The following is a 27,340-nucleotide window of genomic DNA, read 5'->3' on the forward strand; positions in this document are numbered from 1 at the left end:
AAAAGAAAATAAAATACGAAAGAGGTTAAAAGAAATAGGACTGATTTTTTTAGGAAAAAAGAGTTTTGAGTATATTACTATGTGGACAAGTATCAAACATTACTTCTCCTTTGTCTTGGGCTGTTGGCCGAGTACAGACCACGTATTCAACAAGTTAAATCATGTGTTTCTTGTTGTTGGTGTTTTGCCACCTTTTTTTTTTGGTTCACCAAATTTTGTAAAAAGCCATCTTCATTAATCACTTTCTTAATTTCCATACCCGAATATAAAAGTACTCACTTCTAGTTGGAATTCAAGCTTAACGTGCTATTGTGCAACATACATACAATAGGAGGAGCAATATTTAAACATTAAACTGTACCCAACAAGCTTAACTTCTAACGATATGGATATAAATTAGAGACCATTATTAATCCTCTTAAAAAACATAATCATCAAACAGTCCAAATAAAGAAAGAAAAGCTAGAAATAATGTGAGTGAGGTTGAAAACAATTAGAACTAATGAAAAAGAGTCTAGTTTTGGACAAAATATGGAAAACTTCACAAGAAATGCAACTCAGGCAAATAATCAAAAATTTTGTGGGAGTAAACAAAGCCAATTCAGTGTTCCCAGTTCTTCAGCTCCATGCCGTCAGGCGCGCTTCCTTCGACCTTTTTCGTGCCAACCTCTTTCCAGTTGGTTGATAGCACCGTCCCATTTGACTCTACCTGTAAACGAGGCCCAGATGAAAACCGTCATTAGTGATCCAAGTACTACGGCATGTGGTATTAAACTCATTATTAGTTCAAATTTGCGTTCTTACGAATGATTTCTGCATGGCCCTTCTTGTATCTTCATCTGAATCCTTGTATATGTCTCTGAAAAACTTGTTCAGTGCTGCATCACCATCGAGCTTTTCGTCCTTTTCCTGATGCAGAAAATTTGTCAGTTATGGGGCTGAGACTCTGGTTATTTCATGCCTAAAAAGGGAAGCCTATAACACCAACCTCCTTTTTAACTTGAGCTTCGAGTTTATCCCAATCTACTCGTTTCGGTTTGGAGGAGGGATATGTGGGTTTCTCATTGCCTGTTAAACCAAAAGAAGGTCGCGTATATCACGTCAGTAAAATCACACACATCATGTAAACAGTTAGCTCGAACTGGAATGCAGTGTTTCCAGAAAGAACGCTCACCTGTAGGCACATTCACTTTCTGGACTACAGCAGTGTCCCTCTTAAATTCAAGGCAAGTCCAGTGTACAGCGTCTGCCTTGGCAAGTCTGATCTCGGTTTTGGTAGACATGACTTCATATCTACTCTTTGAGGGAACAATCTGTATCAAAGGGTGTAGTGATTTCAACACTATCATTAGTGAATCAAACATAAAACAGTCCATGAAATTTCAGTCACTTTGCTTTTCACGGGGAGACAACGACAATCACAAGAGAATTGCAGTAAAAAAAGAAAGCACTATGCATTGACAGATTGACCTAATTATGAAATAGAGCTGTAGAAAATCTTCACCCCTGATTTAATGGAAAACAATAATATAGAAAGAAAAAGGATTATCAACGACGAATTCTAATTAAAAGAAATTATCGATCAAACATCACAAGGAGAAATTCTTCACAACTAAGATTCATACTCACACGAATACCTTACTTCATGTAAAAGCAATGAAATGTTAACTTTTCATCCTGCTTATAAGGAGGTGAGGAACTAATATACCCTTTCAACAGAAGTAAGCAATGAGTGTAGATTTAATAAATTACCTTTCCAAATAACCGAGGTTGAAAATGATATGCCTCTTCACCAGGCACCTCAATGGTAACACTAAGCTGGATATTAGCAAATGAAAAAGAAACGTTGGTATTTGTGCAGAAGTTAGTGTCATTTGATAAGGAACAAAAAATTAAAATAACAACTTACAATTTGTTCTCCAAAGTCAACCACAACACAGTTTGCTGGTATACGTTTTGCAAATATTGTTACGACAACTTCCTCTGGTTTTTGATAGAATTCATGCCTGTGAAACAAGAAAAAATCAGAAAAAAACACTAAGAAATTATAGAAGTTATGCAATATCATCGCAGACCAAACGAAACAGAACTAAGAATTTGAATAGTGCATCTGATGGCTGTCAAGAAATCTAACAGGAGAAGTGATTCATGGTATATATTTTGTTTGAATAATGAAAAAGAATAGTTCTGCTCCTAAGAAACAAAGTTCCACTCTTATTCGTATAGTCCCTTCCACAGTCATTAAGGGGCTACCATGTGATCATCAACCCATGATTAGTAGCTATTAACAGTATTTCTTAGATATCAAAGAAACGGATGAATGGATCTCACATACATAGATACAAAATCAAAACAACAACCCATGGACCAAAGAAATTAACTAATTCAAATAAACTACTATGAACTCAGTAAATCATAGTCCAATCAGCAACAAATCTAACACTCATACTAACCTGTATTTCAGCCTAGTAGTCGATACTGCTTTTTCTTGGCTGGACAACTCAACTGCTGGTGGCAAATTATTTGGAGTAACCACACCTGTTGAAGGTTTTTCAGCCAGTTTTGTAGGCAATTCTTGTGCTTCCTCTGATAGAGAAAAAAGAAAATTACATCGACATGGAGAACAAAAAAATGAACAGAAAACCTTGGAACATATTTCAGTACATTTCACGTTATTCTATGAATAAGCATATGCCTAATCAAATCAATTTGTCACATATCATAGGCATTTCACATGAATGACATTTAGAGAACCATACAACCACAACCTCTGGCACCAACATACTGCATAACTATACATAAGACACGTACGTAGTGTACAAATAGTTAAAACAAAAATATGCACTCACATAGCCAGACATTCTAGAAATTAAATTCAAATTGTATACAAAGTATAATTTCAGAAATAGAAAAACAGATGAATGTGTCATAAAAGACATAAAAAATTATACTGAAGAGAAGTAGGAAGCATAGTTAGGCTATCAACTAACCTGCGATACGCTGATCACATTCTTCGATCAATTTAGTGAACCTGGAATCTGCAGGTGCCAAAGTTGCACCATTTTCCAGTGCTGTCTTGGCAGTCTGGTACTCTTCAAGCTTGATGCATGCAACACTATAAACAGAACACACACAAAATCGCATGGTAAGAAACTGAATGTAGTTCTGTAAATGAAACTAAAGTAGTAAGTCTTTTTTTAGTTATGACATTTATCCAACAGAGATAATCAAGATGCAATATCAAATAATTAAGGCTAACATCATAACTAATATATTTTGGTCAATGTGAGATCAGGTTTTTAGCCTATATTCCAAGCAAACCATAACTATACTTAGGACTTTGATATTTAAAACTAGCCATGTAGCCCAGATGACACTTGACAGTTGATTGCGAATAGGAGCAGAATATCATGCCAAACGTGGCCATAACTTACTGAGTTTCAGATCGTAAGAACATCCTTCAAACCTAATAAAAAACTTACCCTTTACGCAGATATGCTTTTGCAATTGAAGGATCCAACTCAATTGCTTTGTTTGCATCAGCAACAGCCTCTGCTCATCAAATAGTACCACGATAAGTATTAAAGCAAGCAACTTGGTCAACACATCAATGCTGAACTTCCAGTCATTAAATAACCAATTAATTAGGATCAAAATTGATCACTGAAGTTCAATAATTGAACCACAACACAAGCGATATATATTTACCGAATAAAAACCAGTAAAATCTTGAAAAGCACAGCAACCTTCAAACATCAAATCTATGGATCTAACGACATAGTAAATTTCATCAACACAAGTCATTACGCGAAAAAATAAATAGAAACTGCTATATTTCAATCTGCAAGCCTACACGTAAATAAAAAAGGAGTAGCTTGAACAAACAACTTGGTCAGAATTCACCACAGAACACCAATACAAAAATCCAAACTGCCGATGGTGCAAAAATCGTTCAATAACCAACTAATTGCGATCAAATATACAAATCAACGCATAACAGAAGTTCAATAACAAAACAAAAATCTAATTCCCGGATATAACAGGCAACCTTCTGCAATAAGAGCACGAAATCCCTTACCGGTGAAGTTTTGGAGCTTGATATTGGCCTGAGCGCGGTCAACGAAGAGGTCAGCGCTGTTAGGGCTCAAAGCAATCGCCTGAGAGTAGAGGTCAGCTGCCAGTTCAAAATGATCATCAATGAACGCTTCCTTGGCCTTCTTCTCCAGATCCGCAGACTCCATTGAAGCTCGGATTCGATAGCTGAATCGGGGCGAGGGATTGCGTGCGTCGGATTCAAAGGAATGAAAGAGACTTGAAATTGAAAAGCTGGGGAAGGGGAAGGAAAGATAGAGAGAAATTTAGATGCGATTTAAATCTATGATTGATTATGGGAGTATTTATATTGGGGGCAATGATTATTTGTATTTTTATATTCCTACTTGTATTTTGGATTGTATTTATTGACTTTTGAGTGTAGCAAAAGAAGGTTCTAGGTATAGAAATAATTTTATTCCATATTTAGTTGATACATGAACATTTGTTTTTTGGTAATTTATAATGTTATACGGTACATATATTAATAATTTTAAAATTACAAAATATAGTCAAAATTATAAATATTTTTTTAAAATTACAAAATTTGGTCTAATTTCTAGTAAGTCATACATTTTGAGAACAATAGTATTAGATTACGATGATTTAATTTTTTTAATCATATTATTCGTCATTTTTCGAGGGTGAATCCGCTGGTGATTGGACAATCGAAAATTATGATATACACAAGACATTCAGCGAACAAAAATTATATTATCTGATGATTCACCACAACTACGATTTTGGTCAATCATCATAGTATTTGGCGAAATGATGCCTACCCAAAAAGCATAGTGGGTTGAACGCGCGAGAGTATGGCATTTGCTTGTGGTGATTTATGGTAGGTGATCGTTTAGGGAGGTTGAAGGGCTTGCAAAGCACCGGTGCATCTTCTTGACGTTGTTTGACCAAACATTTGTGGTAGATGTGATGGTGGAATTATCGCATGCGGAGACGATAGTAGTGGAAGGTCGTCAAAGAAGCCACTCAACACAATGTACAACATGTGAAGCATATGCAACTACAATTATTGGAAATTTGTAACACCTCTTACTCAATTACAAAAAAATACAAAAGACTAGTAGAGAATAAATAATAGGAGTATTACTAACAAGGTTTTTTTTTTATTTCAAATAATAGCAATATTTTTAATAATCAGAATATTATGCTATGTTTCCAATTGTATCACTAATTAATTAATTTTATAAATCTTTTTTCGACTTTTCGAAAGTCAACCTCATAAGACGTCATTGTTAATAGGGGTGGCAAATCGTGCATGTTGGGTTGTTATCGGGTCAACATGTTAACGACACGACCCAATAAGGACAAGCACGGTCACGACCTGGTACCCTCAAACCCAAACAAGACACGAACCCGACACGAACCACCTTGGGTCAACACACGATAACAACACATACATGACACTACACTATAGCAACATGACCTTATAAAACGGTTAAAACTTTATAACACGGTAAGAACCTGTTAACAACTACTCATGATTAACAAAAGTTACAAAACTTTGAATCACATCATTAAAAATCCGATTAAAAATCTAAAATCTGATTGCATAATTTGATTTGATGAACAATAATATCAATAGATTCATAGCAACAAAATTCAAAGAAATCTACCAAAAAAAAGCATAATTTTTAAAATAACAAAAATTAATAAAATAATAATATTATTTCTTAATGGGTAACACGAACCCGACACGAGCATGACACGAAATTTTCTTGTTCTTAACGGGTCGACCCGATAAGGACACGAAACCAATAAACTCTGACTCAAACCCATTAATTTCGTGCGGATTCGTGTCAGGCATGGGCGGACCAGTAACAAGAGAGGGAGGGCTAAGCCCCTACCCATTATTATTATTTTTTTATTTTATTTTTTCTACTTATAAAATATTTGAAATCATGGAAAATTAAGTTTAGCCCTCACTAAATTAATACTTGAAGGTTTAAATCATTAAAAACTGAACAATAATAAGGGCTGAATTGAAAATCTTAGAATTGCAAAGAAAACAATAAGAAATGATTTTGGGTGTCTTATGGAAGAAGATGATGCAAGCCCTATAAAAATATTATTATTTCAGTTACTAGGTGTTGGTCTCGGAAAATCTGCAACAAATATAAAGGCTATTACTATTAGTTTTCCATTTAATTCTTTATTTAGTTTACCTTTTTTTAGGCTCTGATTCTTGTATTTAGTATTTTCAACTTTCCAATTCTTTCTTTGTTTTTCAGTTTTAAATCAATCATGCAATTTTTTTTAATCATTTTTCATGTAGTTTTAATTAGAATCTCGAATGGGACGAGAAGTGATGGGGTGCGTACTAAACAAGCCCAACAGCAATGACGGCCCATTAGCCCAAAGCCCAAGGAAGAGTATGAGTTCGGCATTACCAAAGAGTTCGGCCTCAGCCTACAGCTCGGTAAAAGCCAACCAATCAAGCTCTGCTCTCAGGTCGGCATCAAGCTCTACTCTCAGATCGGCAACCAAAGCAGTTCGGTCTCAGTATTCGACCGAACAAAGAGTTCGGCCTCAGCCTACAGCTCGGTAAAAGCCAACCAATCAAGCTCTGCTCTCAGGTCGGCATCAAGCTCTACTCTCAGATCGGCAACCAAAGCAGTTCGGTCTCAGTATTCGACCGAACAAGGAGTTAGTGGACCCATACAGGATTTCCACAACTTCCAACACACCCACTACCACGTGGTGTCAACTCAGGCCACGATCGTAGGCCATGACCTACGCTACATCCACGATCTTAGGCCATGACCTCCACGACATCCACAACCATCATTAGTGGTGATGCAAGCCACGATCTTAGTTCAATGTATAAATAGAACTTAGATCAGATAGAAAAAGGTTAAGCTCTCTAGAGATAAAATATCATATAGCAAGTCTGTGTTGTAAGCTGTAATCCCAGATCAAGCAATACAATCTTGCCCTCCCTTCTTCCCGTGGACGTAGATTTACTTCAGTAAATCGAACCACGTAAATTCTTTGTGTCGTAGTCTTCATTCTCTACCAGCATTTACTAACATCAGAAATTCGCGGATCCATCACTGGCGCCGTCTGTGGGAACCAGAGAACAAAATTTGTGATAAAGCGAATTTTTGACCCTTTTTCCACCCCAGAAAAATGCATACCAGATCACATACTACCCGTAATACCGTTCGTGAAAACCATGAGGAAGCTAGTCCAGCCCGCAGGTCCGGAAAACAGCCTCGGGAGACATCTACTTCCAGTTTTCACGATGAAGGAACAAGCCGCTCAAAAGGTCCACACACCGAGTCTTCCCAGCAGCCTGATTTGAATGAGGCTGTCAAGCTGTTCTTGGCTGAGAAGCAGGATGAGTTCTTAGCCTTCCTGCAAAAGAGCCAAGAGCCGAAGACGAAAACGGTGGATTCTCCTTCCTCATCCAGACATGAAAGTCACTACCGCAGTAGTGCCGTGTCCTCCAGGAAGAAGAATCCTCAACCCCGACATGTTCCTGTTCCTCCTCGGTACCGGAATCACAGGAGATCTCCATCTCCTCCATACCGAAGAGATGTCGGGTTCGCCATGTACGGAGCATTGAAGACTCCGTTCTCGGACGATATCACCCGAACTCCCCTTCCACAGAACTACCGAACTCCGTCGATGACTTATGACGGGTTGGTGGATCCTCATGACTTCCTGGGACGCTATCAGTATAACATGGCGAACCAGGGTCTCAATGAGGTCCATATGTGCAAGCTGTTCCCCGAGCTGCTTATCGGGAACGCAAGAAGGTGGTTCGATAGCCTCCCCCAAGGCAGCATTAGATCCTACCGAGATCTAATGGATGCTTTCCACAGGAGGTTCTTTCAGAAAGCGGAAGCCCGGATCACTTCGGCTCAGCTGCTTTCTATACGTCAAGGTCGCGACGAAAGGATCAGCGACTTCATGACGAGATTCCACAAGGAATGCCTACAAGTAGATGATCTCAACGATCTACTTGTCATTTCGGCATTCCAAAATGGAATCCTGCCCGGAGCTCTCTACAGAAAGCTCGTGGAATGCAGTCCGCAAACAGCTCAAGAGATGTGGGACATTGCGGACCAGTTCTCCCGTGCCGATGAGGCTGACCGTCGCAAACGGTCTTTAGACAGCTCATCCCGAGGAGACAGGAGGAAGCCCGATCATAGCGATCAGGGACATCCTCGCCGAACTCCTTTTGGCGATCAGGGACATCCTCGCCGAACTCCTTTTGAAAGGATTCAAAGGACTCCGGTGCAAGACAGATTGGGACCCCGTCTCAATCCCGAGAAGCCGCCCGCTCAGTTCGTACCGCTGAACAAGCCGAGAGCGGAAATTTTCGAACTGCACTCTGACCTGTTCGAAAAGCCAAAGCGGATGACGAAATCAGCCGCGCGCCGACCCCAGGATAACTACTGCTCCTACCATCAAGACCACGGTCACGATACCGAGGAGTGCAGAAACTTGGCTGCAGGTATCGATGTTCTTGTGAGGGCAGGGACATTGAAAAAATACCAAAGCAAGCAGTCAAAGAAGAATAAGAAGCAGAGAGGTGCGAACTGCGCTCCTCAGGATCCGAAAAGGCAGCCGGATCCCGAAGACGATGACGAGCCGCAATATGATGGAGTAATCCAGACTATTGACGCTCTCCCTGCCGGGAAGACCAAGTCGTCCCTGAAGTCAGAGCGCAGAGGCTCCAATCGAGAGGAGCCAACGCATAAAAGGCTGAAGCAGGACGAAGTGATTACGTTCTCGGACGCTGATCCCGTCCCGGCCATCTCTCCTCACCAAGACGCCATTGTCATCCAAGCCGGAGTGGCAAACAAACTGATCCACAGGGTGTTTGTGGATACAGGAGCGTCAGTCAGCATTCTTTTTAAAGAGTGCTTCGACAAACTAGAAGTGGACCCAGCTCGGCTCAGTCCGGCTCCGCTTCCCCTGAAGAGCTTCGCCCAGGAGGACACCCGCCCTGAAGGTATTATCAGCCTTCCGATCACGGTGGGGAAAGCGCCTACTAGCTCCAGTACGATGATTGAGTTTTTCGTGGTGAAAGCTCGGTCCCCGTACAATGTCATCCTGGGAAGAGACTGGCTCAACACAGTTCGGGCCATTTGCTCCACTTATCACCTCACCATCAAGATCCCTACTAAAGGAGGGATAGCGGTCATCCGAGGTGACCAAAAGAGAGCAAAGGAATGTCTGCAAATTGCGCTTAGAAGTGCCGAGCAGTCAGATCGGCACCACCAAGCATAGCAATCACAGCAGCCGGAGTCAGAGGCAATGACCGAAGTCATACCGGAGCCGAATTCGATGACAGTTCAGCTGTACGAAGACGATCCATCCAGAACGGTTAAGATCGGCTTCGCGGGAACGCCTCTACTTCGGGAAAAAACCATCCAGCTCCTCAAGGAGTATAAAGACGCCTTTGCATGGTCTCCGTTGGACATGACCGGAGTGCCCCCCGAGGTAATCACTCATCGGTTAAATATTGATCCTTCGGTCCGGCCGATAAAACAGAAGCAAAGACTCTTTGCGGCAGAACGAAGTCAAGTCATCCATGACGAAGTCCGTCAATTATTGAAGGCGGATGTGTTATTCGAAGTGAAGTATCCTTCGTGGGTGGCCAATCCTGTCATGATCAAGAAAAAGGAAGGAGGATGGCGGATGTGCATAGATTTCACCGATCTAAATAAGCACTGTCCCAAAGATTGCTATCCCCTTCCGAACATAGATAAAAAAGTAGAAGCTTTGATAGGCTTTGAAATTTTTTGTTTTCTTGATCTATACAAAGGATACCATCAAGTTTTAATGGATGAGATTGACGCTTCAAAAACGGCCTTCATTACTGATTTCGGCATTTTCGCTTATAAAAAGATGCCATTCGGTTTAAAGAATGCCGGAGCCACTTATCAAAGGATGGTAGACAAGCTTTTTCGGCACCTGATTGGAAAGGAGGTCGAAGTGTATGTTGACGATATAGTCGTCAAAAGCAAAAGCACTTCGGAGTACGAGCACAACCTCAAGTCCACTCTCAACGTGCTCAAGAAAGCCAACCTCAAACTTAATCCCCAAAAGTGTACCTTTTTGGTAGATTCGGGAAAGTTTCTGGGTTGTTGGGTTTCAAAGGAAGGACTCAAGGCAAACCCCTCAAAAGTTCAAGTCGTTCAGAACATGGCAATGCCGAAGTCCATACATGACGTGCAAAGGCTAACCGGATGTCTAGCCGCACTGAATCGATTCCTTTCCCAAGCAGCCGAAAAGCAACTGCCGTTCTTCAAGGTGTTGAAAAAGGCACCAAAGTTCGAGTGGGGAGCCGAGCAGAAAAAAGCCTTTGACGAGCTCAAAAGTTATCTAGCCGAGCTTCCTATTCTCTCTGCTCCAACCGAAGCCGAAGTAATATTCTTATACTTAGCGGCATCGGATCAAACCATCAGCGCGGTGCTTGTACGAGAAGAAGGCCTAAAGCAGCTTCCCATCTATTTTACAAGCCGAGCATTAAGAGGTCCAGAAACCAGGTATCAACCTCTGGAAAAGATTGCTCTAGCATTAGTAAATGCAGCAAGGAGACTGCGGCCATACTTCTATGCTCACAAGGTATGCGTCTTAACTGATCTGCCACTTCGGCAAGTGTTGACCAAACCAGAAGCATCAGGCAGAATCGCCAAGTGGGCTATAGAGTTGGGAGAGCACACAATTGAATATCTACCTCGGAAAGCCATCAAGGGACAAGCCTTGGCAGATTTTCTTGCAGAAGCAAAGTTCGATCAAGCAATTCCTGTTATTGCCGAACATAAGAATTCTGCCAATGCCGAACTAGCACAGCCCTTGGAATCCGAAGTAGAGCCGCCGGACTGCTGGAGCGGATTCGTAGATGGAGCTTCAAACAAGATGGGAAGTGGAGCTGGTATTCTACTTGTCGCTCCCGACGGACACGAGGTAACCTACTCACTTCGGTTCCTATTCCCCACTACTAATAATGAAGCCGAGTACGAAGCCCTCCTGGCCGGACTCCAGTTAGCGCAAAGTCTGCTCGTCAAATCTCTCAAAGTCCATTGTGATTCACAAGTCATAGTAAATCACATGTTGGGTACAAGTGAAGCTCGTGACGAGAGAATGAAGAAGTATTTGGACAAAGCGCAAAGCATCAGCCGAAGTTTCTCCTATTTTCGGATAATCCGCATTCCCAGAGCGGAAAATAGCCGAGCAGATACCTTAAGTAAGTTGGCCTCAGATCCGAGCTCAAAGGCGGAAGAATTAATGCATCGAAGCATTGATGAAGCCGAGGTACATTCAGTATCCAGCTCGCCGAACTGGATGACGCCGATCTTGCAGTATCTGGATCAAGGACAATTGCCCGAGGATAAGAGAGAAGCTCGGAAGATCACGTGCCGAGCACTTCGGTACGAACTTCATGAAGGAGTCCTCTTTAGAAAGTCTTACCTCCAGCCGTTATTGCGGTGCGTAGGACCAGAAGAGACGGACTACATCCTCAGAGAAGTTCATGAAGGATCGTGCGGTAGCCACATCGGAGCCAGAGCTTTAGCTAAAAAAGTTCTGAGATGGGGATATTATTGGCCAACCATGGTACAAGAGGCAGTGCAGCTCGTCAAGAAGTGTACGAAGTGCCAAATTCATGCAAATGTCCCAAGGATGCCGCAGACCGATCTATACACTATGCAAAGCCCTTGGCCTTTCATGCAATGGGGCATAGACATAGTGGGACCACTTCCTCAAGCTCCTCGGCAAATGAAATTCCTTATCGTCGCCGTGGACTACTTCACGAAGTGGGTGGAGGCTGAACCATTAGCTACGATAACGAGCTCAAAGGCATTGGACTTCGTCTGGAAGAACATAGTATGCCGATTTGGCATACCCCACATCCTCATCTCGGATAATGGGACTCAGTTCACCGACAAGACGTTCAAGAATTGGTGCCAAGAGCTGAACATTCAACAGCGGTTCACTTCGGTCTCCCATCCCCAAGCAAACGGACAAACGGAAGTAACGAACCGGATTCTGGTGAAAGGGTTAAAAGCTCGGTTAGAACAAGCCAAAGGACAATGGGTAGAAAATCTCCCTCAAGTCCTATGGTCCTACCGAACTACACCCAAAACCTCCAACGGTGAAACTCCGTATAGTCTGGTGTACGGCACTGAAGCCGTAATTCCGGTGGAGATCGGCGTACCCAGTCCCCGAACTCTAAATTTCTCCTCAGAAATGAATGACGACGGACTGAGAGCAGAACTAGATCTCGCCGAAGAAAGAAGAGAATTGGCGTGCATAAAAGCAGCCAAGTATAAGGAGCAAGTAGCCCGGTATTATAACCAAAGGGTGAAAAAGCTTCAATTTCAAGTGGGAGATCTCGTCTTGAGAAACAACGAAGTAAGCCGAGCAGAAAAGCTGGGCAAACTCGAACCCACATGGGAGGGTCCATATCGGGTGTCAGAAGTCCTCGGCAAAGGGTCTTATAAATTGACTCACATGTCAGGAGAACAAGTACCCCGAACATGGCACGTCTCCAACCTCAAGAAGTTCCACTTGTAAGAGACAAAAGTCCGGTCAGTCCGTCTCGTGTCTAGTTCGGTCATAGGGGTATATGTTTTTATTTGTTTGTTTCTTACTTGTACCTTTTACTTGTCTTTTTTTAAAAAAAAAAAAAAGTTTAAAGTTTTTTTTCTTTCGTCTTTTTCATTTTTTCTCTATGTGTTTTGTCTCTATGTGCTTGTCGTCTCTTACAAATGGTACCAAGGTATATCGTTCTTCAAAGACTGATCCCCTTTTTAGATCGATTATTAAAGACTATTGTGAGTCCAAGCTTCTAAGGAGGATATAAGACCACAATTCAGCTTAACAAGCAGTCCGTCTGAAACGAACTGCAATAAGCCAACGATTGTGAGTCCAAGCTTCCAAGGAGGATACAAGACCACAATTCAGCTTAACAAGCACTTCGTCTGAAACGAACTGCATTAAGCCAACGATTGTGAGTCCAAGCTTCTCAGGAAGATACAAGACCACAATTCGGCTTAAGAAATAAGCACTTCGTCTGAAACGAACTGCAATAAGGGAAAGTCCGATCCACGCGATAAACCTCGCCGAATTAGGACGACCAAGTTCGGTCAAAGAAGTTTACCTCATAAGACCGAGGACGACCATGTCTAGTCAAAGAGGTTTACTGCATAAGACCACTTCGGTTAACTGGGAAAGTCCGATCCACGCGATAAAACTCGCCGAATTAGGACAAGGGAAAGTTCGATCCCGGCGACAAAAATCGCCAAATTAGAACACAAACCAAGTCCGGTCAAAGAAGTTTCCTTCATAAGATCAAAGACGAGTCCGGTCAAAGAAGCTTACTTCAAAGTCCAAATACGAGTCCGATCAAAGAAGCTCACTTCATAAGACCGATGACGAGCACGATGAAATTGTTTCGCTGAACTGTAAGTAAGCAGTGATAAAAGCGAAAGGAAAAAATTTCATTTATTAAATCTCGTTCGGCAGACAATTCAGCTCCCCTACGAGAAGGCATTACGCCATTACAAAGGACTATTCTACTGTCCTCGGTTGCTAAAGTTAAGCCACCTATCTGCAAAATCCTCTGGAAGCCGAGTTCGGTTGTTCCGAGCAGATGAAGAATAAGCAGGTCGACGAGATGCTATCCTCGACCCAACACCTCTTCCGCGAGCCCCAGAAGCTCTAACCCCTCGGCGATGAAGAGTCTCTGCAATAAGCATCTGCTGATCTTGCTCGCTCATAGTCACAACTCCTCGGCGAATTTCAGTCCGTCCCTGTCTTGACGATTCCGGTTGCTCCTGAGCCCGTTCTCGTCTTGACGTTTCCGGCTGTTCCGGAGTTCGTTGTTGACTTGGAGTAGGATTTTGAACAAGGGAACCAGAGGCTTGATCTGGAGTGCGAGCATCTGTTGGCGGGAAATGCCTAAGGAATCTCTCGATTGAGGGACGCCGGGAAAGAATGATGTCGTACCGAGAAGCCCAGCGCCGTAATGATTTCACAACTTGTTGGCAAGCCGAGCTCTCCAGCGCATTGTTCCTCCGGAGTACATGATATTCCTCCCACAGTTCGTCAACTCGACTCTGAACATCTGATATGGTCACTCCCCCGCGCACACGGATGTAATCCTCGTACGCAGTCCTCTCAGCAATGGTCGTATTCAGCTCGGCCTCCAGATCCTTCTTATCGGACTCTAAGTCCTTATTATCGGCCTCCAGCTTCACTAAACGAGCCAGAAGCTCGTCATTCTTCGTCTGATCGGCTATAGCTCTTTTCTCAGCTTCGTCTAAAGCCGAAGAGTACAGCCGTTTCCAGTGAAGTATCTCCATCTCCTTGAGTACAAAGCAGCTATATTAGTTCGGCAGCTGTACCGAGCAGATAGTAAAATACAACAGGAATAAAGGCGAGTACGAAAAGCTATACGAAGACAAGTGTAGAGAATTTTTCGTTCACAAGGAAAATTTTTTACACTAGGAGGGCTTCAAGGCCATTTTACAAGGAAGAAACTAGACTAAGAGAAGGGAGACGAAATCATACACCGCCAGCTTCGTCTCCGGCTCCTCGGCCTGGTTCAGCTTCTTTCTCCTGAGCTACCTCAGCCTCGGCCTCGCATCCTGCCGGCCTCGCCTCCGCCTCCTGATCGGCTTCCTTCTCCGGATGCCCGGCCCGCTCGACTTCGGCCTCCCGCTCCAGCGGCTCGGCCTCACCCTCTCCGTTGTAAGTCGAAGCGGGTGAAACGGGTCCCACGGAGGCAAAGATAGCCTCCAGGTTCTCGTCCCGATCAGCTCGACAACTCCGGACTCGGTCTGCAGAAAGCAGGACCGAGGATGAAGCGAGCTCCTCAAGGAGCGGCAGATTCTGAAGCCGAGCTGCTATCTCTCGGCTGTACAGAGGCAGCACGACGTCGGCCCCCTGCTCGCCCTTATCGGTAATTAGCCTTACCAGACTACCGACAAAGGCCGAGAACTGGCTGCTCAAAAAGAGTTTCTCCGTGTAAACACGGAGAGCCTCCCCCTGGGCAGCCACGGCGGCAGCCTCCTTCTGAGCCTCCCGGTGCTTCGTCTGCTCTTGCAGGATGATGAGCTGGTTTTTGGCTGACCGGGCTTCATCCTGAGCCGAGATCCTAGCAGCTCGGGCCCTCTCAAATTTGGCCTCAGCCTGTTCGGCCAGACTACGAGCAAGATGCAACTTCTTCTGCATCTCCTCGTAGTCGTGGGATGCTTTGGAGAGCTCCACGGAGACGAGCTTGGCTCTCTGAAGATGAACAAGGAAAAAAACTCAACAGAATGGCCATCAAAAAATGTGGAAAAGAAGCCAAGTCAGAAAGCTTACCTCCACAAAATTCGTCGGCCATTGAAAAGGCTCAGGGACGTGTTCCGGGATGTCTGCAACCACCTCGGAGATGACCAGGTCTTTCCCCGGCACTCTTGGGGACTCATGAAATTTCCCCTTCCCTTTAGCCGAACACGGCTCCGGCTCTTTCGGATCCGAAGAAGAGGTTTTTTGCCTCTTCGGATTCTTCTCGGCTTCAGACGCCGAGCGAGGGGCTCTCTGCCTCTCCGGCTCCACAAGCTCGGAGGACTTTCGGATAGCCTTATTCAACATGTACACTGCCAAAAAGCAAGAAAGCCAGGTTAGTTTTCTTCGTTAAAGCAGTAGAGCATAAAGATAAAGAGAAATCCTCACCCTCGGCCTCTTCGTCCGAAGACGAGATGTCGAACACGACGTCGCCCTTGACGAGCTCAGACTCCGTGTATTGTTTCCTAACTATGGGAATCTTGTTGAGCTCGCCATCGAGCTCGTCCAACGGTTCAGGCCGAGGATGACGGATAACGGACTTCGGCCCTCTCCAGGGAAAACTAGGAGCCGCGGTCCTATCATAGTAGAAGAAGCGGTTTTGCCACTTCGGCCACTTCGTTTTACAAAGGGCCCTAAAGGGCTGTACAGGGATCAAGTAAAACCAAGACCCCTTCCTCTTAAATTGAAAGAATTTAAGGATCGCCTTCAAAGACAAATCCCTTCCTAACTTACGGAGTTCAGCAGCGAAGGCCGACAAGTGCCTCCAAGAGTTCGGAGTCACCTGGCCTAAAGGAAGCTGAAAAAAATCTAGTAAATCTATAAAGGCAGAAGGGAGGGGGAAACGAAGCCCGCATTCTAAGCAGGCCTCGTACACGGTGGCGTAACCCTCCGGCGGGGAGTCAGCCCTATGATCACCGTCAGGTACCACCGCCTTCCCCCCAGGAAAAAAGTATTTTTCGGGTAGGGATATCACAGTATCCTTACTCAAAATACTATGGAAATACTCTACGGTCTTCTCCCCGGACTCTTTCTGGCCAGAAGACCCCTTACCGCCTCTCCTACCGCTACCCGACTCCGAAGAAGAAGAAGAAGACATTTTTCTTACTTTTTGAAGGTGAAGAAAGTCTGAAGAAATTCTTGAAAGTGGAGAGAGAATTTTCGCAAAAAAGAGAGAGTGCAGAAGAAGCAGTCGCAAAAGTGCTTCAATGATGAAGAAAGGAGGTATTTATCAGATTCGGCGAAGATTTCAAAATCGTCGCACCGTTTCGAATCCCACCTTTTCAGGATTCAACGGCCGGATTTTACTGTCGCATTTAATGCAAGGCACGTCCCCTGACATCAGCCTCCCCCTTGCCTTTATCCAGAATGCCGAAGTGACTCACTTCGCCGAAGTGATTCACTTCGCCCTTCGGGGGGGGTAGTGATGGGGTGCGTACTAAACAAGCCCAACAGCAATGACGGCCCATTAGCCCAAAGCCCAAGGAAGAGTATGAGTTCGGCATTACCAAAGAGTTCGGCCTCAGCCTACAGCTCGGTAAAAGCCAACCAATCAAGCTCTGCTCTCAGGTCGGCATCAAGTTCTACTCTCAGATCGGCAACCAAAGCAGTTCGGTCTCAGTATTCGACCGAACAAAGAGTTCGGCCTCAGCCTACAGCTCGGTAAAAGCCAACCAATCAAGCTCTGCTCTCAGGTCGGCATCAAGCTCTACTCTCAGATCGGCAACCAAAGCAGTTCGGTCTCAGTATTCGACCGAACAAGGAGTTAGTGGACCCATACAGGATTTCCACAACTTCCAACACACCCACTACCACGTGGTGTCAACTCAGGCCACGATCGTAGGCCATGACCTACGCTACATCCACGATCTTAGGCCATGACCTCCACGACATCCACAACCATCATTAGTGGTGATGCAAGCCACGATCTTAGTTCAATGTATAAATAGAACTTAGATCAGATAGAAAAAGGTTAAGCTCTCTAGAGATAAAATATCATATAGCAAGTCTGTGTTGTAAGCTGTAATCCCAGATCAAGCAATACAATCTTGCCCTCCCTTCTTCCCGTGGACGTAGATTTACTTCAGTAAATCGAACCACGTAAATTCTTTGTGTCGTAGTCTTCATTCTCTACCAGCATTTACTAACATCAGAAATTCGCGGATCCATCAAGAAGGTTCTGGATCAATTTACTCAAATAATTAGAATAATTTTAATATAACGAGTTAACTATAGTTCTTAATCTTTATCAGTTTAGTAAAAGGAAATACTACAAGAATTGTTATCCATAGAGAAGTTAAAATATATTTGGGCTTCTCAGTATATCAAAAGCAAATATTTAACGGGCCTATATTTAGCCCAACTCCACAAACAACACATATAAAACCCTGACCTCAAATCTAGGGTTTAGAACCTTCAGCTGCTGCCTTCATCGCTCTATCCATCTTCCACTCCGCAAAGCAGCCATGGTAATCTCTCGTTTCCGTGCTTAATTTAGTGTTTGCTGTTCATTGTTTGCTAATCAATGAATTAATTGCTGCAGATCATATCGGAGAAGAACAGGAGAGAGATCTCCAAATACCTCTTCCAAGGTTCGTTTTAGTTTATTCAAATCGATTCAGCATTTTATGAGCTTTGTTTTTACTTGTTTTATTATTTGTTAAGCGCGGTAAATAGATAATTAGCTATGAATTTCATTAATCTATTATGTTTAGCGAATTTTGTTGTTAAGTTATTTTTTTGTTAAGCGCGGTTCAGGGATAGTCAGCTATGATTTTCCTTAATCTATTATGTTTAAATAACTTAGTTTATAAGTTATTTTTTGTTAATCTATGAATTAACTGAATATCTAATGTTTAAAGGAACGTTGTTTTTAAGTTATTTCTGTTAAGCTGCAATGAGTTAACTGAATGTATTATGTTTAATAGAGGGTGTGTGCTATGCGAAGAAGGACTACAACCTAGCGAAGCACCCTGATATCGATGTCCCGAATCTGCAGGTGATTAAGCTTATGCAGAGCTTTAAGTCGAAGGAGTACGTGCGTGAGACCTTTGCCTGGATGCACTACTATTGGTATCTGACCAATGATGGAATTGAATTCCTCCGCACATACCTCAACCTTCCATCGGAAATTGTCCCCGCCACACTCAAGAAGTCTGCCAAGCCCCTCGGCAGGCCCATGGGTGGCCCCCCTGGTGATCGCCCTCGGTAATAACCACTGGCTCTCACATGGCATAAGGACTTCTGTCAAATCTATTTGGCTTGTTGGTTTATGTGCTTGACAATTAATATTTTTTTTTGTGTTTTCGTAGTTGGTTTTTGTTTCCACATGCCTTTTGTCTGGGAGATGCTTTAATTGCCATATAGTGAGCCTTTTGTTCAATGTAATTACTGGTCATGTCGCCTTCTCATGGTTTGAAATTTATTCACTGCAATATTAAGTTTGAGAGATAAAAACTAGTACAATATGTCTTTGTGTTAGGAAAGTGAAGGATTTGTAGTCAATTAAGTTGCTTTTTTACATGAGTGTGCTTTGTGTTTCATATGATTCTCAAAATGTGATCTTGTATTGTTAATAACATATTTGTGATCTAATGATATAGTGGACCACCAAGATTTGAGGGCGACAGGCCTCGTTTTGGTGACCGTGATGGATACCGTGGTGGACCAAGAGGCCCAGCTGGAGAATTCGGTGGGGAGAAAGGTGGAGCTCCTGCTGACTTCCAACCTTCATTCAGGGTAAGTTTTGTAAGTATAGGTATTTTGCTAAATTATGCGCCTTAATTTAGTACATGGACAATTTTAAGTAACTTGGTTAGCTTACAGCAAATCAGTCTATTAACTGGAGTGTAGTTTTAATCCTAGTACTATTATTTAAGGTGTGCGCCTTCTACTAGGTCATGTCTAGTGTTTGCTGCCATTTCTTGCTAATGTTACTAGTAGTTATGATTCATCGAAAAAATACAATTGAAAAGATGTATTTTATATTCTATGTAGTATTCTTTATCCTTGATGATCAATCTTTCTCTGTCCTCATATCTCTGCCTCTGTTTTCCGCTATCTTTCAGTTTTTATGTTCATTTTCCTTATTATGTTGATATGTTTAGATAAAACTAAAAGCATTTGGTTTTTGGATATTAGGAATTTAGGCCAAATGAATTTGAGGTGTGCTTTGGTGGTTGTTTTGAAATTGTTCCATAATTTTGATTTTCATATGGTATATGCTGCTACGCAGGGTGGGAATGGTGGCGGGCGTCCGGGTTTCGGCCGTGGTGCTGGTGGCTTTGGTGGAGCACCTTCAAGCTAAACTCCTTTGTCTGTTCTTTAATTCATAGTTTTTAATAGAGTATTTTGTGAGCTGGAATTATGTCTAAGGATCACTTCTATTTTGCATGAGAATATATCCAATGTTTCTCTCTTTTCGGATATCATTAATGTTGGTTTTTATAATTTTGATTTGTTTCTTCGTCTCATTTATTCGTATTTATCACTTTTTCTTATTTCAAATAAATATAATTGGTTAGTCTTATGGAAAATCTAAATTCAGTTAACTAAATATACCATTTGCCAAGTTAGCCCCTTATTTTTACTGTAATGATTTGTTCAATATATTCTGTAAGGCCCAAGTGACAAGCTATCCAAATTCATTACGATAATCTGACAATTGGGCATTCTCAATTGTAATAATAATATTAGATGTATGTGATCTATATCCAGATTGTGTATTCTTTTGTACACAAATAATTATTGTCTGGGATTACATTTTATGTATAGTTGTGTTATGATTAAAAAAAATAAGCAGGAGAAATAAAAAGTAGAGATAGATATATATTTTTCAGAAAATGTCGTTTTTATTGGGATGTACCAATAAAAAAGAGGAAAGAAAGAGAACTAACTATAAAAAGTAGACATTTTTAGTACGATAAACTAAGAAAATATTTGATTTGTTAGTAACTATAACATTAGAATGTGTTTTGAGTCCGATTTGGGTCATCTTTTCTTTAGTTGGTACTCCTTCCGTCTCAACTAAGTTGATATAAAACTTTTGGGCACAAAAATTAAGAAACTGTGTTGAAAAGATGAAGATATGAATAAAGTAACAAAGATATAGATTATAGAGAGAGTAAAATATGTGATGGAAAAAAATAAGAGTGATTGTATGTTTTGTTTTTAGTCAAAAAAGAAAATGAACTAACTTAATTTGGATATCTGAAAAAGGAATACGACTCAACTTAGTTTGAGGGGGAGTAATAAAGTGGACGGTTGTTTGGTTTGTCATATAGCATTTCTTGGTTATGTGTTTATTACGTTTGGTTTGTAGGAAACAAAATACTACTAACTTGAGTTGGCGATTTTACCCTTGTCGCTTTTATATGATGACAATTTTGACCCCTGCATGCACTAAATTTATACTTGCGCTCTTCTCCAATGAACCTAGATAAAGTGAACCCACCCAGCCACCACCATCGCAGCACCACCCGTCTTCATCTTCATCTTCATCTTCACTGCCACCCTCCATTCCCTCCTGATCAGTCATAAATCCCTAATCGACCAACTGAAATTCACCCTCTTGCCGCTCTCGGCCGCCATACAGTCCCTCCTCCGTCACGCCCACCAAATCACCCCCCAATTCATCCTTCCTCCTCATGCCCTCCTGCTCCTCCCTTGCATCTGCACCAAGCTCGTCACTCACAATCCCAACAACTCCGCGCAAAACTTGCCTAAAGTTCATGCGGTTTTCGTGTAGAAAAGATTATTCTCTATCTTATTTTACTATTTCTCTATTTTAATTATTTATTATTCTATCATTTTACAAAATGAGTGTAGATGACTTTTAATGTGGGATAAAAGAGTAATTTTCTATTTGTAAATGAGTTACTATTTAAAAAGAAAATATGAATATTTTAAGGGAGATAGGAGGATAAAGTATTGAGATAAAAGGAAATTTATACTTATTTACGTGTACCAAGATTGATTGCAAATGACACATCCTTGACTCGATTGAATTTGTTCCAGCTTAATATGACTCATAATCAATCTAAACATAAACACAAATTTTGATTTTTCACATATTTTTTTTTAATAAAGTTCGAAAAAAATGAAAAACACGAGCTATATCACCTCATCTTCCTACGCAATCCCATGACTGAACTTCCACCTCAAGTTCATATGTGCCTTCTCTGCCATGCTGACACGTGTCATCGTACTGATGTTCATATTATGACCTATGCTATCACCTCACTTCATGTAAAAGAACCGACTACCATTTTATTTCCAAAAATACCCTTTTAAATAAGTACTCCATCCATATTTACACGTAAATAAATTAAAAAGGGTTACACACTTCATCTTAGATAACTGAAAAGGATACAATGAATTTCATATGTGTCATCTTAATAAAAGTTTTAAAAAAATCTCCAACAATTTCACGAAAATAAATACTAATAAACAAATATAGTTTGGTAGGGGTTTAAGCCTATTACGTCTCTCGCAAGCACCGCCCCTGTTTATACGTAAAATAAATTGAAAATATACAAACTTGGTCACCAAATCATACGTATGAAACCAACCTACGAGTGATAGTAATACATTAGAAAGAGCCAAATCCACCTATAAAACATTTAGAAACAATGAATCTTTAAAAAAAAGTTATCTTATTAGAGCAAATTCCCATACACTCCATCCGTCGGCGAATAGCAGTCTCATTTTTCTATTTTAGTCCGTCACGGAGTGAGACTCCTAAGGCTACCTGCAACGCGTCACGTGGGTGACCCGTATTCCGTCACTAAGGGACGGGACGGCGGCGTGACGCGTTGCAACGCCCCGTCTCGTCCCGAGCCCGTTCCGCGTTCCGTCCCGCCGTGACGAATGACGAGACGTCTCGCCACGCGCCGAGGCGACGTGGCGCGCTCCGGCGCCATGCGTGACGCCCACTCGCCGGCCCGCGAGTGGGCATCGTCAAGCTGACACAATAAATCATTTTTTAAAAAAAATCGAATTAAATAATAAAAAAAATTTAAAAATGAAAAACGGTATTATTATTGTTATATTACTGTTTTTTCCTTTTTTATTTTTTTTAAATTTTTTTACTCTATAAATACTCCTAATTCATCATCATTTCACACACAACTACACATCTATTCTTCCCAAATCATCTTCATTTCCTCTTCAATTTTCATCTAACCTCTCATCATAAAATGTCCGGCGACGGGAACTCTGGCGGTGGGAGCTCCGGCGGGTTCGACATCAACGCGTTCGGCGACTGGGGGCATGTACAATGTCCTAGGTGGTGGTTCCGGATCGTCGACACCGGGCACCCAGGGTTCGTCGGTCGCCGGTGGAGTAGTTTTTTTTATTTTCTATAAAATTATATTTTAAATTATGTCATTTTTATTTTTTTAGGATTTTAATTATGTGTTTTTTTATCTTTTTGAATTTTAAGTTGTATTTTTATTTTATGTTTTAATTTTATTTTATTTTTAATGAAGTGTGTTTTTTAATTGAATTTGGTTGGAAATGAAAATAAAAAATGAAATTGAATGAATAGTAATTTAAGGGACGGTTAAGGGACGGAGGGTTGCAGGTTCGTCCCTTAGTTAAGAGATGGAGTAAAAAAGTATAGTGAGGCCCATGAATAGTAAATTAAGGGACGGATAAGGGACGGCATTGCGGATGGCCCAATGACAGACGGAGGGAGTAGTCTATTAATAGAATGAATTGATTATATCATACTATATAGTTAGCAGATTATTACATCATAAATACCACTTATTTAATATGCATGCTAAATATTGTCTACATCTTATCATCATCATATAAAAAAGTGTTAACAATGACACAGACAAGATGATTCGAACCAAATCGGGTGATGGCCCGGTGCTCTTTATGCAGGGATGTTCAATGCACTTCAACTCTCATAAACTAACTCGCTTACTAAATTAAACGATAAAAATTAGATCTCGGTACAACTATTATCTATATTTTTATTGACACATAGTATTACGAAATTTCTATAAAAAAATTTCTAAAAACTTTGAACTTGACATATAATATCATGAACTTAAATAGTTGTTGAATTTTTTCCACCGACAATAAAATTCAACTATATTAAAATGAGATGGATAACCATACCTGACTTATAGGGAGTTGTAATTACGTCACTATTATTTTTCGGCGGTAATCATATCTCATAGTGGAAAAGATTATTCAACTATTTAAGTTCGTGATATAATATTTTAAAGTTTGTGGGAAAAAATATTTTTTTGAAAATTTTTGTGATATTAGACGCCAATTTTTCATTTTTTACTCATCCAATATGACAGTTTGTTTGTTGATTGCACGAATTTTAATAAGAAAATTGATAAAGTAAAATAAAGATGGAGAAAAAGCACGTAAAGTAGTACTAAATAAGAGAAAAATGAAGTAAAGTATAGGAAATGATAAAAAAAAAGTGGATAAACTGAAAAAAACTTTCTATTTTTAGAAATTGGTAAATATTCCCAATATTACAAAATTAGATAGAGTATGATAAAGTAATTAATTCGAGTGGCAGTTTCGTAATTTGGGTAAGAAGAGAAGAGCACTAGAAAAGCAGCAAGTAGAAAATTTGGAGCACTGAACTGAAATGTTAGTGTATTTAAAGAGAGAATCAGCCATGGAAGCTAAGATGTGGTCTTCCTCTCTCCTCCGCCCACTCAATCTCTCTCCCTCTCTCTCTTAAAACCTCCCCAATCACCGCCTCTGCAAAACCCCCTTCAACCACCTCCAATGGCGGCCCGGATTTCCTTCGCCACAGCTCCCCGGGCCACACTCCGCCACGCCCCGTTTCTCGGCCCGAAGCCCGCGGCTATCGCCTCTCTCCACTGGATTTCGAGGTCAGAGAGGAGGAGGAGGCCGAATCTGACGGTTTGTTTCGTGCTGGAGGATGAGAAATTGAGGGCAATCAACGGGCCGGAAGCTGAAGAAGCCAGCGGCGGAGTTGGCAGGGCGATTTCGCTGGCTGAGAGCGTGGCGGAGAAGGTGGCGGAGAAGATGGCCAGGAAGAAATCGGAGCGGTTTACGTATCTGGTCGCGGCTGTAATGTCGAGCTTCGGGATCACTTCCATGGCGGTTATGGCTGTCTATTACAGATTCGCTTGGCACATGGAGGTATTTTGCTCTTCAGATCTTCAATTTCCCCCAATTTTTCTTCAATTTGTTGGTTTAATTTCTGGATTCGATCAACGGCGCAGGGTGGGGAGATACCGTACACGGAAATGTTTGGTACATTTGCTCTCTCTGTTGGCGCTGCGGTAAGCTGCTTTTACCTTTGTAAATCAATCTAATCTACATTGATTTGTAGTTGAATTTCGTGATATTGTTGAATTGAACTGAAATTGAGTTGAAATTGAATTGAAATTTGGTAGGTGGGGATGGAATTCTGGGCTAGATGGGCGCACAAAGCTCTGTGGCACGCTTCGTTGTGGCATATGCACGAGGTTCGTGTGCTTTTAACTGAATTGAATCAACAACAATGAAAATTGAAATGTATGATGATAATTGATTTGATTTGATTGCAGTCGCATCATAAACCAAGAGAGGGGCCTTTTGAACTCAACGATGTTTTTGCGATAATTAACGCGGTTCCGGCCATCGCCCTCCTCTCCTACGGTTTCTTCCACACCGGCCTCGTTCCCGGCCTCTGCTTCGGCGCTGTGAGTGTCCTTGTTTCACTTGATTTTTTATCATCTGAATTATTTTGAGTTGTCTCTTCTAATGAATGTGTGGTGTGTGTATTTTGTGTATAGGGTGTGTATTATTATGTGTGAGCAGTGAATTTAAAATTAAAGGTTTCGATCCTAATCCACATCTTGTGACTAATATCTGTGTGGATCGATGCGTCAGGGCCTAGGAATCACGGTGTTCGGCATGGCCTACATGTTCGTCCACGATGGCCTCGTGCACCGGAGATTCCCAGTGGGACCCATCGCAGAGGTGCCCTATTTCAGAAGAGTGGCAGCGGCTCACCAGGTATGAGTTAATCATATCCAATCACTGTTGTAATTCAGGTTCAAAATTGAGATCTTGATTGATTTTGGTGTCTTGGAATTCAGATTCATCACACAGACAAGTTCGACGGCGTTCCGTATGGGCTGTTCCTCGGACCCAAGGTTTGTCAACTACTCCATATTAATTACGTATGTAGTGTAGTTTTGTGTATTAAGTGAAAAGAGAAGAAGCGTAGAAATGCGGATGTTTTTTTTTTTAATTTTGAAAATGTCTGTTTTAGTGGTGTGTATTTTGATTCATTTTGTATATCTGATTGAGATGTGGGTTGTTTGTGTAGGAACTTGAAGAAGTAGGAGGAGGGGTACCTGAGTTGGAGGAAGAAATTGATAAAAGAATGAAATTGTCCAAGAAATGTAGATGATTTCCTCCTATGTGAGAAAAACTAGCGAAAATCACCCAAATCCAATGATTTTGAACCGGAACCAAAATCATCTTGACGAGGTTTATATTTTTTTACATTAAAATAGCACTTCTTGAATTCGCAACATCTCTTGTGATATAAAAACTGAATAAATTCAAGTAGTAAAGGTTAGCAAACAAAACTATGAGGGCGAAATTTAATTGATATCTTTACAAATTTTGGAGGAAAATCTAGTTGTTTCTAGAGACTTATGTTGGCTGGCATTTTTGGCCTTGTGTTTTCTGACAATTGCTCCAAAAATTTGATATTGGATTGTCAGCATTTGCCATTTGATTTTTTATTTTTATTTTCTTGTGAACTTCATTAACTCATCCCATGTCCTTTTTTGTTTTCGAAAAGAACCTTTTATTTTTGTTCCCTTTTTTTTTATTTATTACTTAGGTGTTCAAACCCAATTCCTTTTAGTGGTTCTCCATGATATGATATGCCTTGAATAATTGAATTTAAAGTTCATGCTAAACTCATAAAGAGCATAAAACAATGAGATTTGATGGCATTTCTCTTATATTATAATGAGATTTGATGGCATTTCTCTTATATTATCAACTTATCAAGGCTATAATACGCGCGTCTTTTTTGAATAATATAAGTACATTTGCATTTTTATATTCACGAAAATAAATAAGCATTTGATGACATAAGTGTCAATATCTTCCGTTCAGATTTATTTTCAAAATATGAATGTACTATTTTTTCATTCATCTTAAAATATGATTCTATATTTATTCACGACGCAAATACTACACGAAACAAAAATTGGGCCCTAAACTGACGAATCAACTCCAATGGTATGAGGAAAAAAAATAACTACCACCTGCGAAAGAATGCGCCAATGGTGTTAGATACAATGCAAGAAATTTTCTAATTCTCCAATTTTTACTTTTTACACAATTAGAGAAGTTATAAATTAGGTAGAGACTTTAACTTATTTGGATGATAGCTATTCAATATTAGCATACAAGTTCGTATGTGTAATGAAGATCATGGAACACATCATATATGGTAATCAAGATGATACATGCTGATAGGATAAAGAACCTGAATATAATGATTCAAGAATTCCACGAGTTAGACATCCGTCGGCTTAGATAGATAATTCAGTTTGATCACCCCAAGAGTATAGAAATATCGTCACATTGCTTATAATCAACCAAGAAGCCTCATATGTTTGACTGCCACCAGATCTCAAAAAGTGTTTTATTAAATTTCAAAAACACGACCAAAGTTCTTGGATGAGTATATAGCCAAGTTTAGGTTTCTAAGATCTTCATTGATCAAATTGAATTCTCAATCTAACACATCCTATATTGTAATCAAATCAAGATGATACAGGCTGATAGGATAAATAACCTGAATATAATGATTCAAAAATTTCACGAGTTAGACATCGGTCGCCTTAGATAGATAATTAGTTTGATCACCCCAAGTGTATAGAAATATGCCACATTGCTTATAATCAACTAAGAAGCTTCA

The 27,340-nt window shown here is 41.0% G+C and overlaps 3 protein-coding genes across 3 annotated transcripts; 2 read left to right on the top strand and 1 right to left on the bottom strand.

Moving 5' to 3' along the window:
* Window positions 1-370: 370 nt before the first annotated feature.
* Window positions 371-4,380, bottom strand: LOC121809589 (protein SGT1 homolog). The gene is made up of 10 exons (XM_042210310.1): window positions 4,079-4,380; window positions 3,483-3,552; window positions 2,991-3,115; window positions 2,454-2,586; window positions 1,910-2,006; window positions 1,753-1,818; window positions 1,175-1,313; window positions 989-1,068; window positions 805-909; window positions 371-709 (listed from the first exon to the last, which is right to left on the bottom strand). The coding sequence occupies exons 1-10, from the start codon at window positions 4,239-4,241 to the stop codon at window positions 602-604; spliced, it is 1,086 nt and encodes a 361-aa protein (XP_042066244.1). The 5' UTR covers window positions 4,242-4,380; the 3' UTR covers window positions 371-601.
* Window positions 4,381-17,761: 13,381 nt separating this feature from the next.
* LOC121809927 (40S ribosomal protein S10-1-like) lies at window positions 17,762-19,848 on the top strand. Its single transcript, XM_042210774.1, has 5 exons — window positions 17,762-17,867; window positions 17,942-17,990; window positions 18,327-18,606; window positions 19,002-19,137; window positions 19,634-19,848. The coding sequence occupies exons 1-5, from the start codon at window positions 17,865-17,867 to the stop codon at window positions 19,703-19,705; spliced, it is 540 nt and encodes a 179-aa protein (XP_042066708.1). The 5' UTR covers window positions 17,762-17,864; the 3' UTR covers window positions 19,706-19,848.
* A 4,161-nt stretch (window positions 19,849-24,009) lies between these two features.
* Window positions 24,010-26,205, top strand: LOC121808548 (beta-carotene hydroxylase 2, chloroplastic-like). Its single transcript, XM_042209101.1, has 7 exons — window positions 24,010-24,546; window positions 24,630-24,689; window positions 24,804-24,875; window positions 24,957-25,091; window positions 25,282-25,407; window positions 25,491-25,547; window positions 25,724-26,205. The coding sequence occupies exons 1-7, from the start codon at window positions 24,166-24,168 to the stop codon at window positions 25,805-25,807; spliced, it is 915 nt and encodes a 304-aa protein (XP_042065035.1). The 5' UTR covers window positions 24,010-24,165; the 3' UTR covers window positions 25,808-26,205.
* Window positions 26,206-27,340: the final 1,135 nt, after the last annotated feature.

The sequence above is a fragment of the Salvia splendens genome, chromosome 6 (assembly GCF_004379255.2).
Source record: "Salvia splendens isolate huo1 chromosome 6, SspV2, whole genome shotgun sequence".
NCBI lineage: Eukaryota > Viridiplantae > Streptophyta > Magnoliopsida > Lamiales > Lamiaceae > Salvia > Salvia splendens.

Excerpts from the sequence above, each read along its gene's own strand:
- LOC121808548 (XM_042209101.1), top strand. The coding sequence starts at position 24,166 with ATGGCGGCCCGGATTTCCTTCGCCACAGCTCCCCGGGCCACACTCCGC. Across the intron at positions 25,092-25,281 it reads CCGGCCTCTGCTTCGGCGCT|GGCCTAGGAATCACGGTGTT; the intron begins GTGAGTGTCCTT and ends TCGATGCGTCAG. Across the intron at positions 25,408-25,490 it reads GAGTGGCAGCGGCTCACCAG|ATTCATCACACAGACAAGTT; the intron begins GTATGAGTTAAT and ends CTTGGAATTCAG.
- LOC121809589 (XM_042210310.1), bottom strand. The coding sequence starts at position 4,241 with ATGGAGTCTGCGGATCTGGAGAAGAAGGCCAAGGAAGCGTTCATTGAT. Across the intron at positions 3,116-3,482 it reads AAAGCATATCTGCGTAAAGG|TGTTGCATGCATCAAGCTTG; the intron begins GTAAGTTTTTTA and ends TTCTGTTTATAG. Across the intron at positions 1,069-1,174 it reads GAAAGTGAATGTGCCTACAG|GCAATGAGAAACCCACATAT; the intron begins GTGAGCGTTCTT and ends TTGGTTTAACAG.
- LOC121809927 (XM_042210774.1), top strand. Across the intron at positions 17,991-18,326 it reads CTCCAAATACCTCTTCCAAG|AGGGTGTGTGCTATGCGAAG; the intron begins GTTCGTTTTAGT and ends TATGTTTAATAG. Across the intron at positions 18,607-19,001 it reads CCCCCTGGTGATCGCCCTCG|TGGACCACCAAGATTTGAGG; the intron begins GTAATAACCACT and ends CTAATGATATAG.